The sequence below is a fragment of the Perna viridis genome, chromosome 8 (genome assembly GCF_037379345.1).
Source record: "Perna viridis isolate PV_CMFRI_1.1 ecotype Kerala chromosome 8, ASM3737934v1, whole genome shotgun sequence".
Classification (NCBI taxonomy): Eukaryota; Metazoa; Mollusca; class Bivalvia; order Mytilida; family Mytilidae; genus Perna; species Perna viridis.
The window spans coordinates 22269378-22285666 of record NC_142452.1 but is presented as its reverse complement, the minus strand read 5'-3'; the positions used below and the strand labels follow the sequence as shown (position 1 = coordinate 22285666).

Below are 16289 nucleotides of genomic sequence, written 5' to 3'. Positions count from 1 at the left end.
ACAATTACAGTGTAAGTAGCTATGGACGTTAAAAAGCGTCTCAAGTGTCAAAAAGGCCTGTTACTGGTCCGCTTTTCATATTTGCTGGTTGCAATGTATATAGTATCAGTTACATAAAAGTTAAATATCTGTCCATTGGATGTCTATTTCGTTTCATTTCGATTCATTTCGTTTCGATTTGTTCGATTCGTTTCGCTTAATTTGACTTCGTTTCGCATTTCTCAGGACCCCTTTCTCGGGTCTCTTCTAGGTTTAGCCATTCAATGTGCAGCGGGTTGAAGTTCACTATCATCGACTATGGAAAGCAGTAACACGGAGTCGATATCTAAAGTTTTAAGGAACTATCTGCTTCCAATTGGCGTTTCTGCTGCAGCTTTTGGGGTCATATTTGTTCTGAGAAAGTTTGGGTTAATTTATCAACTGTTTCACAAGGTACAATTTATTAAAAAAATGATGAAAACTGAAAAGGGGGGAGGGTCGTAATCTAACCATCTTCTACTGTACTCTGGATCTATGTAAACTACTGTAGGAAAACCCCATTTAGGCATATGCAGTGTGCAGAACCAATATAACGCATTTCATTATTTTTCTTTTAATTTGAATCAACAGAGAAAAAACAGGTCAACATAAGTTCAATGCTTGTGTCAGTAATTGTGAACCTTTAAGTATACATGTTTATTGTGGATGCCAGTATCTTTGGTCATTGGGTCACCTGGTAGATTTATAAGCCAGGGGCTTCAATAAACTTCTCATTGTCATCGTTAACCAATAATATTCTCTACTTGTATGAATGCAAGAACTTATAGGGATAAATTCTGTAAAAATGTGTGCCCATTTAAATTAACTTTAGAAATAAAGAAGTTTTTTTATTTTACTCCTTTAAGATTATAAGCCAAATTATCATTTATAAGATTTGAGAAAAAAATTGATCGTGTCATATCTATACCTTCAGTGTTCTAGAGTACATGTTGGTAATGAACGGAGTAGCTCTTCATAACTTAAATGGTGGAACCTACATATGCATTATAGGCTATATATATTGTATTAAATGATTAGAGGCCTTTGGTCCTTATAATCATACTTTTGGCATTAATGTTTTTTTTTCTTTCAGGTTGATAAAACTACAAAAAGAAATGGTGGAGATATTGTTGGAGAAGTGTTGAAGGTACATACTGAACATATTAATGCACAACATGGAAAAAAAATCTCTGAATTATTTTTCATTATGTTAACCCTCAATGAAACTTAAGAATTATATTAAGAATGTAAGATATGGTAATGTGAGACACAAAAGATATAGGTGAAACCTGAAGTGTCCCGAAGGAGGCATAAGTTCATTCATCAATTTATATCATGCAGACATTTTTTGGGATCCATGGAATATCAGATCCTTAATTTTCATTCTACCATTTATTGGATTTTTTCCCTTTGAGAGTGTCTTAGAAGCAGATACAAGGAACATGCTCTGCTAACCCAACATCTATATGTAAGTAAATAACTGCTGTGAATTCATTCTTGTGTTTTAGCAGTAAATATTGCTTGTACGTGCCGTGAATATGGTTTATACATGTACATGTATTTGAATTATATGGATGCATTTTTTGTTTAATTTGAAATTTATTTTGTCAGAGTTTTACAAAAACACACGATGTCCAGATATTTTTACATTTTTAACGCATAGCATGTCAATATGATATCCACAGAAACCTAATGTGAGTGTTCTGAGATTGAATGCAGGTTCATATACACATCATAATTTCTAAAACATTCTAAGTATAATGTTATGATGATACAGATATAATTTTCTTGTTAAATCCTGTTTATTTTCTATTCAAGGCACATGGAATAAAGCATGTTTTTGCTCTGGCTGGGGGTCATATCTCACCAATACTGGTTGCATGTGAAAGACTTGGTATGAGAGTAATTGACACCAGACATGAGGTAAGACTATTGTACACAACTGTTATTGAGAAATGAATCCTGTGAATGGCACAATGTGTAAAAATAGATGATCACATGTTGACAAATTTCATTAATATTCAACAGAGGTTTTTATGTTGATACAGTTTCATGACATAGGTGGATCCAAGGGGGAGGGTTCCCCTTTAGGTCAGAAAAAATTAGTTGATTATATACGATATCACTGTGCCATGACAGAGCCGGGCCCTCAGCTTTTGAGAATCTCTGGATCCACCTCTGAACGACAAAATAATGTGTGTAAATATATAATAGGGATCAAGTGTCAGTGCCATCCTATTTATGTTTCAATGTTCTGTGAAATACATACATTTGTAATGTGGAAGTGATGTCATGATATTGTTTGAGCGCTTAAGAAAGGTGTAGAGCATGTTTCTAAGATTCTAAGTCTCATATTGATTTAGACATCACCCAAATAATTACATGGCAGGGCATTATCAGCAAAGATTTATTCTAGTACAAATAGCTCCAAGATCTGATAACAGTTTTACGGTACCCCAAGAAAAACTGTCATTGTAGTATTATTGCATAACAGTTTTAAAACTGTATTCTGTAGAGCATTGGAAGCTGTCATCATTTAGCTTTCACATTTTACAGAGTGGTAATTTGCATGCTGACAATTATTAAGGGTTACATATGTGTCATTTTATTTTTTTTGATGAACAAAGTCTTAATATCAATTATCAGCTAAATATAAGTGCTTGTACATTGTGTAATTTGATTCACATGTAATCACCTTCAATAAGTTTTTTTGTTGCTGCAAGATTATAGGATTAGGCAGCTATTTTCAGTCGTTCATACGTGCATGAATGACTGAAAATAGCTGTCTAATCCTTATGTTTTTTTGGTTAAATTTGTTGAACCGGTATATATTATTTATAGAATCTAGTTCTGGGACAATTTAATTTTGGGGCGAATTTACTTGTTTTAGATTTTAAGCATTTATAAGTTTCTTTCCTGGAGCTGAAAATTACTCTCTGTAAACATTCTGTGCCGGTGAAATCAATGTTGATGAAATAAACTATTCTTATGGCTATATCATGCTGTTTAGGTTGTTGCCACACTCTTTTGAACTACATGGCTGCCATATTGGTTTCAAGTGACTGGTGTTCATGCAAGTATGAACTTTCAGGCAAAGATGTTCATGACCAATCAAAAACTGGTGTAAGCATGAAGAATCTTATGATTAGAATTATTTAAGGATAAATACATGTACTATGTATATCCTATTTCCAAGTAAATGTTATACCATATTCAGATCTTTTCTAACAAAAGATTACAACTTTTATGTTATGTTTAGGTGAATGCTGTATTTGCAGCTGATGCAGTGGCCAGAATGTCAGGGACAGTTGGTGTTGCAGCAGTCACTGCTGGGCCAGGTAGGTTCATTAACTAGATGTAAAAAACATTTGTGGTAAAAAAACTGAATTCTTACAGTAGGAAAGAAATACAGCTAAAATAAGTACAATAATAACTAGATCTACAGTGGAAAACATTTGTTATAAGCATATGACAAACTATCCATTCCCAATAATGATTATTTCAGTGTTGAAGGGCTTTCAAGCTTCTAAGTTTATCATTTTTTGTATGCCAATTTCTTTTATTTAATATTTGACACATTTATATTTTTCTGAGCAACTGATATATTAACTTAAGGACTTTTATTTTAAAGAATGTGTTTGTTTGAGTAAAACATGTGTAAAGACATATTTGTATGACTATAGGTTTAACAAACACAGTGACTGCAATAAAGAATGCACAGATGGCTGAGTCTCCAGTTCTGCTGATAGGTGGTGCTGCTGCTACACTTTTAAAGGTAACATTAGGGAATGCTGTCATTTAAGAGATAAGTTAATGATGTTGTTAATTTAATAATCTCAGAGGTATATTAACTCATTAATTTCTTTATTTTCTCATCAAGTGATATTTTTATATACATTTATAAATTATGGTAAATACTACATGCATGTATATAAAGACATGACAAACAAGATGAAGATATAAAATTATAGTCAAATTATGCAATTACTGTATATATTATGTTAGATAATATGAAGGAGATTTTGGGCGCACTATCTCAAGAATGCATTTGTCCCTGAGAATGCCTCTTGAACTGCACTAAACAAACACTGAATCATGTCAGGGCAAAGTTCAAATCTGAAAAAAGAAGCTCCTGCAAGTAAATATTTATTTTCCTTTTTGAAGAATCAATTAAAATTATGGAAGAACCTCAAGTCATGGGTAATTTATAACCCCATCATTCAAAAAAATAATTGATTAATAAGTTAAATATTTTACAATGTCTTTTTCACAGTCAAGCTTCAAAATGCTAAAGCAAAATATTCAATTCTGTTGTTGGCCTAAAAAAGAGTTTGCTACTTATATTAATCTGTCATCAAGTTGTGTGTCTGTCTGCCAGTCTGTTAGATTTCAATTTTTGGGTAACATTCTTATAAAGACTCTAGTTTTATCACTCTTCAATGTTTTTTTAACTGAACTTGGTTGCAAACAATTATTTGTAAATTCTAAACCCCAATGCATTTTAAAGAAAGTCATAGTTGCTAGGTCAAATGTACATTCTGTTTTAGGTTATCATCCATTTCGTTGCTTTGGTTCAATTATCTAGCTATGAAAATGTGTCTGTTGGATTTTTATGTTATAGACAGTTTTTTTTTCATTTCAGGGCAGAGGTGCTTTGCAAGATATAGATCAAATGTCATTATTTAAACCATTATGTAAATATTGTGCATCAGTCAGTAAGATCAGAGATATTGTACCAATACTGAGAACTGCTCTTAAAGAAGCCCAGTCAGGCACTCCAGGTAATTATAAATTAAATATATACATGTACATGTATGGTCTATATTGAGGACTGATCTTAAAAAATGTCCATTCAGGCATCCCAGCTTAACACTGAAATCTGAGACATATTTGTACATTAAGTCCCCATACTGAGAACTACTTTCAAAGAGTCCCTTTGCGGGACACAAAATAAATACTGATACATGTAGTAAAATCTGGGACATACTTGTAGAAACAATATATAAGACTGATATCAAATCAGCTTAGCCAACCACTCAAAGTAAATACAAAATTTACATGTGCTTTTATCGACACACAAATAGTTTTCATATAAAACTCCAAGCAAAGACCTCTAAACTAACATGCTTATGAATTAACCAAGAGCCAAAACATATCTCATTTTTCAAAATAAAAACTTAATATTATTATTCAGGTAAATTTTCTGTGATAATCTTTGTGTTACATATTTGCTTTTTTTATAACTGTAAGCATTTTTGTTCAGTATTATTCTTTAGCCGTATTTGAAAATTATATTTTTTCTACTGTTTCTTTATGAATTGGAAACTTACCGCAATTAAGTAAATATATTTTTACTAATCAAAAGTCAAATAGTAGTTTATGCCAAGAGCTTAAATTTTAGAAAGTTCCAAACCTACATGGTTACTGTAAATATTTCAACCTATTGGGTTTGTAAATCTCATACTTGATTTATTTTTTATCTTGGATATTTCTACTGTTGAAAGCATTCAAAACCGAAGACCATTTGTATTTAGTTCACCACTTTCAGCTACATCAATTATATGATGCACAATTATCAGAATTCTCTATTTTGTTTTATTACCTGAATTAGTAAATTATATAAATAGTTAAACATCATATTTTCAACATTGTATTTATGCATATGAAGGTTTTGATGATAAGATTGAAGTGCTTACATTATGAACCACCATATCCTATGCTATAAAATGATAGTTTTAGACCCATTTTCATGAATTCCCAGGGTAACATGACAAGAGATTTGTATACCCTATTGTTAATCTGTTATGGTAATGAAATACTATGTTCTTTATAGGTCCAGTTTTTGTAGAGTTTCCTATAGATGTTCTATACCCATATGATATAGTGTATTCCCAGCTTGGAGTTAAAGAGAAAGGTTCAGTCAGTCTGGTACAGAAAATAATCAACTGGTAACTATAAGGTTTATTAAATGATTGAATGGTTCACATCAAAATGTCTAACAATTGAAACACAGTACTACTGATTCAGAAATTATTGTGTACATTTATAGAAGAGTATTGCAATTTTTTTCTAAAATGCCACTATTTTCAACAAATATAATTATCGTTTTTACAATTACACCCCGTTGTTTTTTTTTTTGCAATAGTGAAAACCATTGCACTTATTTCTGAATGTACAGTACCCTAACCCATAAAGAAATTAAGTAGTGATCTGAGTTTAGATAAACCATGTGCACTGATCACTTAACGCATGAATGTCAAGTCCATCATAAGTTTTAATATTAGAATTCCACTTAATGACATGCTAAACTAACTATAGATTTTACATTTCCAACTTTTAGTGAAACTGAGTATTGGAAACCACACTAAAACATATTTGTATCTGATCAATGTACATTTGTATGTGACTGGAACACCTGTTCCATATTCCCAATTTTGATGGAGTCTGGTTTGCTCATTTATTCTTTAGTTTCTGTGTATATTTATTGTGTTATGTCTTTTTTTATGGTTTAGTCTTTATTATATGATCATATTCCTTTTATCAATGTCATTTTATGATTTCAAAGTGCTGCTTATTCCTTAAGTGAATGTTCTTTTTGCTTTATTCATAGAAAACAAACTGTGCATATGTATTGACGAAAGGTAACAATTAAGTACATAATTTTTTTTCTTCAGGTACTTGACAAATCACATAACCAATTTGTTTGCTGGTGCCTTTGAAAACAGAGATATAAGTCCTTTAAAACCTGAAATTCCTAAAGCCTCACCTTCACAAGGTATGGTATTATGTTCGTTGGTCTGCTGATAATAAATTATGATTTTTCATGAATTCATCTCTGTTCTTTTGTTCATCTAGTGCATTACACATGTAATAATTTAATATCAGAAGTTACAAGCTTTTTGATAGGATAAAAAATTCTGTCCATCTTCTCATAGACGAAATTTTGTAATGTGACTGCGACATTGTCAGTCTTTTAGAATGATTTACTTGTTGAAATTTGATATAAAATTAAATCATGAGGAATGACTGTTTTATTTTATAAGTCTATTTGAAATAACCATGCCCGTGGTGCACACTTAAAAGTAACCTGTTACACAGGTTATTTAGTGTGCACCACATACTTGAGGTTATTTCTTCATAGACCAAAAAAATATAACAATCATTCCGTAATGGATTGTACTAGTTTTGAGTATTTTTGATAGTTAATAATGTAAATGTACATGTTTGATATATACCTATGATATACCAATTTGTTGTTTTTTTTTTTGTGAAATCATTTAAGAAGAAATTTTTTTCTAGTTAATGTGCCTTCTATAAAAAAAAAAAAAAAATAGATCTGAAAAAAATATAATTTTTTGTTTTTGTTTTCATCAATACTGCAATATACACATGTACAAATCAAAATTATATAGTTCTTTGTAACGATTTACTTAACATTTATTTAAATTTGTCATTTTGCAATCTCTAAAACAAGATATAAAAGACATTTTTACGTGAACTTGTAACCTTTTATTATCATTACAGTGCAGAAGAGTATAGAGCTTTTATCAAAAGCAAAGAAGCCATTGATATTAGTGGGAAGTCAAGCAACACTACCCCCTGTACCTGCTGATCAACTAAGGAAATCATTAGAGGTAGGAGGAATAATGTCCTCTTGGAATGTTATTGCAATATTTCATGTTTAAAACTTACTGTGATGATTCACCCATTGGTGATGCTTCGCATTTGAAAGTTATTTTGATGTTTCACATTGGTAATGCTTCACATTTTAAAGTTATTTTGATGTTTCACATTTTGTAATGATTCACATTTGGAAGTTGTTTTGATGTTTCATTCATGGCAATACTGTTAGAGGGTCGACATTATAAGTAAAAAAACTCACATTTAATGTTTTATACATGGTATAAAATCAAATAGGGCTTTTCTTGTTATTACGAAAAAACAATGGCTGCAAACAACGCAAATGGAGATACTAAATATACACAATAATTTCTGAATTTATAGTACCTTCAGGTCATGTAAGCATATAAAATAAATGAAAAAAAAAAACAAAAAATAAACTTTAAGCTAGTTATAAAGTTGTATTATTTAAGGAAGGAAGTTTAGACTTGTAAACATTACCATCCACAAGGTGCACATTTAGGTATATAATTATTGAAACATCATTACAAAATATATAAAGGCTATTATTATTAGAATTTCAACACATCTCTATATAAATACATGACCCAAAATATATGGAAAAAATTAATTCATGAAAAAAATTAAGCAACTGAGTTAAAATATTGCTTCTTAGGTAACTTAGTAAAGTTAACTGCTTTTTTTAATATGTTACATTTTTGTTTAACTTTTTGCCATTTTTAGGAAATAGGTATTCCCTGTTTCCTGGGTGGTATGGCTAGAGGATTGTTAGGTCAACACAGTCCAATACAGCCTAGACAGAAGAGAGGAGAAGCTCTCAAGGAAGCTGATGTTGTTATTATGGCAGGTAAATAAACCAATGATTTGCAAAGATTTTATTCCTGAAAACATTCAGTGTATGGTTTCCACTTTTGGAGAAAAGTCTGAAATGACCTTACAAAGAAGTGATTCAAAGTGATGATTTTTTAACCATATTGTTCAGAGTATTTTGCTTTTAGGTATTTAAGACAGTTCTTTTGTTAGACTGTCTGCCATTCCTACTGTTTATTATAAAGTTGGTTACCTCAAGGTTGGTATCATGGTCACAGATCACTTTGATAACATTTTAATTTAATTACGAGTTTTCTGGGGCATAAGATTTCCTACTAGTTTTATATTTTGTCTGTTAAAGGTGCTGTGGCAGATTTTAGACTAAGTTATGGCAGAACTTTCAGTAGAAAATCTAAAATTATAGCTGTCAATAGGAACAAAGAACAATTGCTCAAGGTAACATATTCAATAAATCTTCCCTATATATACATACTGCTTTTTTGGAAGTGTTCAGGTACCCTGCCCTTTTGATGTGTTTCCTGAGCATAAGCACTGTGCTCTATTCTGTCATTTTTTAAAAATTGATGTAAATTATTACAGCGAGCACAGTGAAGCGGTGTGAGCTCTTTAGTATTATGTGTACTTTCGAACTTTCCATTAAGTTTCTCCAATATACTAATGAAAAAAAAAGTCCCAGAAGTAAGAAAAAGTGACTTCTTACGGAGAAAATTCATCATTTCCTTCAATCAAATAAATAAAAAAATATAGGTTATGATTACATTTCAGTAAAAATAAATGAATCTTTTCTGATAGTTTTCAGATCTTTTTCTTTTTTTCTCACTTATTTAAAGAAGTGATTGATGTTTTTAAAATCTTTGTGAAACATATGGATGTACAAATGTGTATCTCCGCTGTTCCACTGTTGCTGTTGGCAAGAATCTAACCTGCCTTGGAATATAACTGTGATTGTATTATCAAAATCGAAGCATAGTTTTTCTAATAGAGAAAAGGCCATCATTTTATTGTTCACAGCTGTCAGTTGTGTGAATTTTGTTTAAGTCACATGGTATGTGTAAAATATTCCCACCATCCATGGAGAACTGTAATATTTCCCGTGTCTGTACAAATCGATCTGACTGTCTAGAACTGAAAAGGATGTAAGTAGAGATGCCTTTAATGAAAATTGTAAAGTATGGTGAAGTGCTACATTGTTATCGACCACATAAAGAGCATAGGGAAAAGGGGGATGGTGGAATTTTGGAGAAAAAACAAATTTTCAGTCTCTCCTCATTATTTAGCAAGGCAGATTTTCAAATAAAAATATCGATTTTGCTTGCTGTTGAAATTTAAATAGAAATATTGCACTTGCAAAACAAAAATTGTCAACTGACCCACCCCACCCTTTATGTTTTTATTAATTTGACGAATCTCACACAAACAGTACACGTGTGGTGAAGCTCTCGGTGCTCGCTGATTTAGGCAATGCCAGTACATATTATGATGTGCCTTTAAATTTGACTATAGCATACTTACCTGATTACCCTGTCCTTTACAAAAGCTACATGTAACACCACCAAAGGAAAGTTACTGTTCTTACTCTTCTATCCTTTCATGGCTTTTTTCAGTGTTAATCCTACAGTATCTTTTACCAACATGTCTGTCACCCAGTAGTTAAACTTTTTACTTTTTGCTGTATATTTTCCCATCACCAATCTTTTATGACCGACAGCTTTTACTGTACTCAGGATTTTTAATATGTTGCAAGGACTTTTTACCTGTATTAATGCTTTAATCAAATCTATGAAACGAATGGGTTTGCTTATTAAAGACATGTTTAATGACAAATGCATGGAATCGGTACCCATCTCATTGAGAAAGAAGTTGGTTTGGTAAGGGCAAATTTTGGCCTCAAAAACAAAGTCGACAAAAAAGACAACTTTATGTTGTTTCTCCAGCTCTTTAATGTGTTTTATAGTTTTTATGATTTGATTGGTTTATGGTAATAATTTTAACATGTACAGTCATATATGCCCTTCAAATCTGTTAAAAAGGCTGAAAAACACCAAATGTTTTGCATTTTTTCACACTTTTAACAATGGGTACATGTGCTTTATATAATTTGTGTATAATTGCCAGTTACAACTTGTGTATTAATATCTTGAGTCAACAGATGTGTGGCCACTTCCATTCCACACAAAAACCATCTTCAAACTTGCAGAAATGTTAAAAGTTTAAGGTTTTTGTAAAAGTTACATAAAGGAATTCTATTATTTCTGGAATAACGTAATAAATCTAGTAAAAAAATCTTATACGCAGCATTCAGAACCATTTTGTTATTCTTCTACTACCTAGAAATCGGCTTTAATCAAATTTTCAAAAACGTCCAAATTATTAGGCCAAAAGGAGTCTTTAATTACCAAACTTTCTCCATTGTAGATCATCGGCATTCACATATTTTCCATTGATCTTACTGCCTGATATTTCATGCTACTGCCATGATACGAAAAAATTTTGGCAATATCCAATAACAAAGTTTCATCTTATTGATTATGATTTTACTGATAAAACAGAGTTATATATAGATTCTTCTTCAGTCTCGAGGGAATTACTAGATTAGTCAAGTTTTATATTTCAACCCACGGGGTTCAGCAAGTGGGTTAAATCTAAAATTTGATCATCAAGAGTGGAGATCTTGTAATTTCTAAGTGCTTTGGAGGAGAATCTGTTTCTCCCATGAAATCTGTAGAAAATTCAGAAATATAAAATGGCAGGAAAACTTTTGCAGGAATTTAATTACCACCCAGTGATTAAAAAGTCATGCACATTTTTAATCACTGTATTAAAATGTTTCCATCATGTTTGCTGTGTTATTTTCTGTCTCTGCTTCAAAATTGGTGTTATTCTGTATGTATTACTTTTGAAACTGCAGATACTCCATATATATACCTTATGCTTGTCCTGTGTTATAATTCTTGTTCTTGAAGTATAAGACAACTACACAAGGACGAAGTCTAAATATCAGAGTTACTATAGTATTTGACAATATAATTGAATGTATTGATGTCCAGATACATGTATATACACAGCTCCATGATATCAATTGTACCAATCCCTTTTCAGAATCTATTTGACGATATGATTGAATGTATTGATGTTCAAATATTTTCACAGTTCCATGATACTTTGATATCAATTATACCAATCCCTTTTCAGAATTCTGACATGTTCTGGAAGCCGACAATAGCAATACAAGGAGATGTAGCTAGCTTTATCACAGAGGTATCTAAAGGTCTAAAAGGTTATAAATGTGATCCAGAGTGGACCCAGAAACTGTTAGACAGGGATTGTGACAAGGAAAAAGCTAACAAGTAAGGAAAACGGGCTTGGTAAGATAGCTTTCTCAATGTGTAATTTAATTTGATTTGTAGAAAGCCTCTGATTGGTAGGTTCTCTTAACCTGGTTTTGAACCCTTAGTGTCGATTGGTATGCAATTTGCCGAAAAGTAGTATTTTGATGACAAATCAATTCTTTAAAATATTTTTACTGTAATCTTATAGAAATTTGGTTTCAAGAGTTGTTTCTAATTTTAGAATAGGAACATGTGTAGAGAATCAAAATTATTCCATTATTCAAATTAAAAGTTTTTTAATATGATTTTCATCGATGGAGAAAGGTATGAAAAATATAATCTTTGATTAAAGTGTCTATACTAGAATATATCATAGCATAATAGAGCTATACAGAATACTCTGGAAAATTAACTGTATTCAGTGTAATGTAGGTTGAGATAAACAAATGTGAAAAACATATAGATTTATTAAAAACAAGTTGGACATTGTGGTTTCAAATTCAAATTTTGCATCTTTTTAAGAGAGAAATCGTTAGAAAAGACAGAGAAACATTTGAATCCATTGAAAGTTTTGATGGAAACAGAAGAAGTTATGTCAGATAACACAGTGATGGTTGCTGATGGTGGAGACTTCGTGTCTACAGCAGCTTATATACTTAGGTAGTATTCATATATACAGTAGAACCTGTCTTAAGAGACCACCCTTTCTTCCCAGTAAAAGTGGTCTCCGAGTAGACACATGTCATCTCTCAAGAGGGTTGACCATTGAGCATTATCATACTGGTATACCAGTATATGATTTTAAATTGTACATTATGTTTTGTATAATACAAAACGTGTACATTGTATATGACACTAGTAGCTTTCTTTCATTATAAAATACTGTGTTGTTTATTTGTTTTGACAGTGTATGTTCAACAGGTGTTTGTTCAGGACAATGTCAATATACTGTAAATTCATAAATTATTGTGTGCATTAATTACTGCATTTGTGAAAAATTTCCCACATATTTCATTATGTTACTTTTTATTGTTGCAATTTTTATTCAGTCACATGTTTTACATTAATAATAACAGCACAATAATTTATGAATTTACAGTGTAGTAATATGCAATTAAGCATTGACAAACAGGTTGTAAATGACAAGTGATTGTTCACATTAGAGAGGTGGTTCAAGTCAGTTTTCACTGTATTTGTTCTTCACCAGTACTTCAAAAAAAAACAATACACTAATAGATATTCAACTAGGAAGAACGAAAAAAATGAACAAGAAAAACCAAGAATGATATTCCAAATATTATGTATAAATATGTCAAGTTTTTGTTTCAGATGACAGACTTTTTTTGAAGGAGGATCAATGGGGTCATAATTTGTTTATATTTGCTGGCAAAATTTGGAAAAGGTGTCAGAATGCAGTCTTTATATTATATTTTTTGTTTTTAGACCCAGAGCACCATTACACTGGTTGGACCCAGGAGCTTTTGGTACCCTAGGAGTAGGTGGAGGGTTTGCTTTAGGGGCTAAGTTATGTCGGCCAGACTCAGATGTTTGGATAATATATGGTGATGGCTCTTTAGGATACAGCATAGCAGAGTTTGATACATTTACCAGACATAAAGTAAGGATCTAGGTTAATCAAATATATGGTAATATACTCCAATTTTTCAGTGGACAGCTGGACAAGTAGCTGCCTAAATCTTTCTGTACAGTAACGTACAGAACCTTTAATCAGTGGCTGATTCAAGGGAGGGTGCAGGGGGTTGGCACCTCTCCTTTTTATTGGGAAATTTGTCATTTTCATGTGACCAAAAATAAAATTGACAAAAAAAGTGTCTGGATCCGCCCCTGTTTAAAGAAATCATTTCAGATTCAGACATGTATGTTGTTTCTTGAAACATGAGGAAGGTTTGTATTGCTTTTTATAACTTTTGTTACATGCATCATCATTTTTGCATTATGGACCATTATATAGCAAACAATGAGACTTCGACAGCTTTTTGTTTTTTCGTAGGTTTTTTTTTTTTTATGTCATTTTAAATAAACAAAGTAAAAGCTACTTAGGAATGTGGATTGTCTTATAGTCATTATTTTCTTAATTATTTTTGTGACAATATATTTAACTTCTGTTTAAGTATCTATGACCAAAATTAATACATGACATTATTATAGGTTCCAGTAATAGCATTAGTTGGTAATGATGCAGCCTGGACACAGATTGAAAGAGAACAATTACCCATGTTTGGTAGTAGTGTTGCTTGTAAATTAGATGTAAGTTTCTGTGATAGCTTTCCTTGACCAAACTGAATGTGGATTTCTGCTATAAATGCCAAAATTTGCCATTCCTCAATGTACATTTGTACCTGTACATGTAGTGTCTTTGTCAGTTGTTCAAATTTTCCATAAACAAATTTCCCACCTTTTTATAAAGAGTTGTTAAGATGTTTAATGTATCTAGATTCTATAGTCAAATATAAAATTGATGCTTACTACAGATATCAGTCGCAGGTAACAGTTTTTATATTTCATTTGTAATTACAATTTCACATCATTTCATTTTTATTTTATCAACAGTATTTAGACTATGAAACAGTGGCTGTTGGTTATGGAGGAAAAGGTTACAGACTGGACAGAAATAATGAGGACAAGATTAAAGACGTCCTGCGTCAGGCTATAAAAGACAGTCGAGATGGACATAGTGTGCTTGTAAATGCTTTAATTGGAACTACAAATTTCAGAGAAGGAAGTATTTCTGTGTAATATTTCCGTAGATTTTGCAATGTTGTTCCTCATTTGTTCAAAAATTTAGAAATTTTATGTTAATGATTCATAATGAACAAATGCTTTATTTACAAGAAACTGACTATATTTAATATGTATTGATATCTTCATGGTAGAACAGAATTTAAAGGTCCTGTGTCAGAAATTGAGGGTGACAGACCATAGCACACTGCTAAATTCTTACTTTTTTTCCTTATGTCATTAATAAAAATTTGACCAACTACAAAAATCTATATTATCAAGCATTCTGAAATATATCATAACCATAGTTTTTTGGTGAATAAAGTTTCTAGGAAGAAGTCACAATGGAAGGTAAACTAATTTTTCAAGCAAAATTTGTAAAATTGCAGAACATGAATCCAAACAGTTTGATATGTACTAAAATGTACTAAAATCATGAAAAACGACAACAGACTGATAGTTTCTATGAATTTGTCCAAGGACCATAACTCCGCAAAAATCATTAAACTACATAAGATTACTCTAATATCTGTGACCACTGATGATAAAACCTTATACAATGTGCCAAGTATCATTTCAAAAATTAAGCATATTGGAAGAAGTAAGGAGAAATCATATTGTTGGTCTGACGAACAATGTTGTGCAGAAATAAAGATCCTTTTTGCTTTGAAAATACAATTTTTAATGTCATTGTACAATTTTTGCATTATGTGAGAATCATTGTTTCTATATGTCATTTAATTGATAGTTTTATACTAATTGTACAAAACAATATATGATTTGTTTATATGTTTCTTAATAGTAACACTTATATTACTCTTGATTATAACTGTGATATGTTTTTCCAATACATAAAAATACATTGAATGGTGTTCTTTTAAATATACCTCATGCCACCCTCAATTATTATACCATCAACGAAGGAGTGAATATAAAGAGAATGGATAGAGTGATTATGTCAAAGAGATGAAAAATAGCAGCTGAAGTCCACCCATGGGTCTTCAATTCATGATGAAGAACAGGCTGTATCAGGCCCCAAAACAACATCATACACAGGTACAGTGAAAAAGTTACCTCCCATATTTTCCAGCAATGTAAAATTAAACTGAAAGTGAAAATGAAACAATACATACAGAGGCCAGAAATTCCTGACTTGGGACAGGCAAAAAAATGTGGTGGGGTATTATCTAATAATAACCATCCATTTTTAATCAAACCACTCTGTAAAATATTTTACACAAATGAACACACCTAAAATCAGTTAACTTGTTAAAGCAGGAATCAAGAAACTTATTACGCATTACACAAATGCCAAAACAATGGACTACTAGCAGTTAACTGACATACCAGCTCTAAACTAGTTTAAACCTACAAAAAATTATCCCATCACCGTATGAAATATCAATCCCAATTCTTCTCTTGTGGGGTTGGGAAGCATCATACCTCATAAATTATACAATAAGGACTCAACTTGTGTTGTGTTGAAAAATGCTTTTCTATATAATGTATTAAAGACCCTTTGATCGAATCAATGTTTATTCAAAAAGAATTCTATCCTTAATGATTTGACAATATCATGATAATATCATAACTATATTTCTTACTAATTAGCCTATTCAAGGAAACTTGACATGCGTGCCAAGTGTTAGGCTGCTAAATCGCTATCCCACAATAAACCTGGATTTAAGTGATTAATACTATATCTAAATATTTCGTTTCTGCTGTGGATAC

General features: G+C 31.4%; 1 protein-coding gene across 1 annotated transcript; it reads left to right on the top strand.

Moving 5' to 3' along the window:
• Positions 1-250: 250 nt before the first annotated feature.
• On the top strand, positions 251-15425 carry LOC148609847 (2-hydroxyacyl-CoA lyase 2-like). The gene is made up of 16 exons (XM_088541264.1): positions 251-432; positions 1112-1165; positions 1837-1941; positions 3278-3356; positions 3702-3793; positions 4661-4799; positions 5852-5966; positions 6693-6793; positions 7543-7652; positions 8383-8506; positions 8831-8925; positions 11683-11837; positions 12342-12479; positions 13263-13437; positions 13989-14087; positions 14391-15425. Exons 1-16 carry the CDS (start codon positions 298-300, stop codon positions 14574-14576), a joined length of 1902 nt encoding a protein of 633 aa, XP_088397390.1. The 5' UTR covers positions 251-297; the 3' UTR covers positions 14577-15425.
• Positions 15426-16289: the final 864 nt, after the last annotated feature.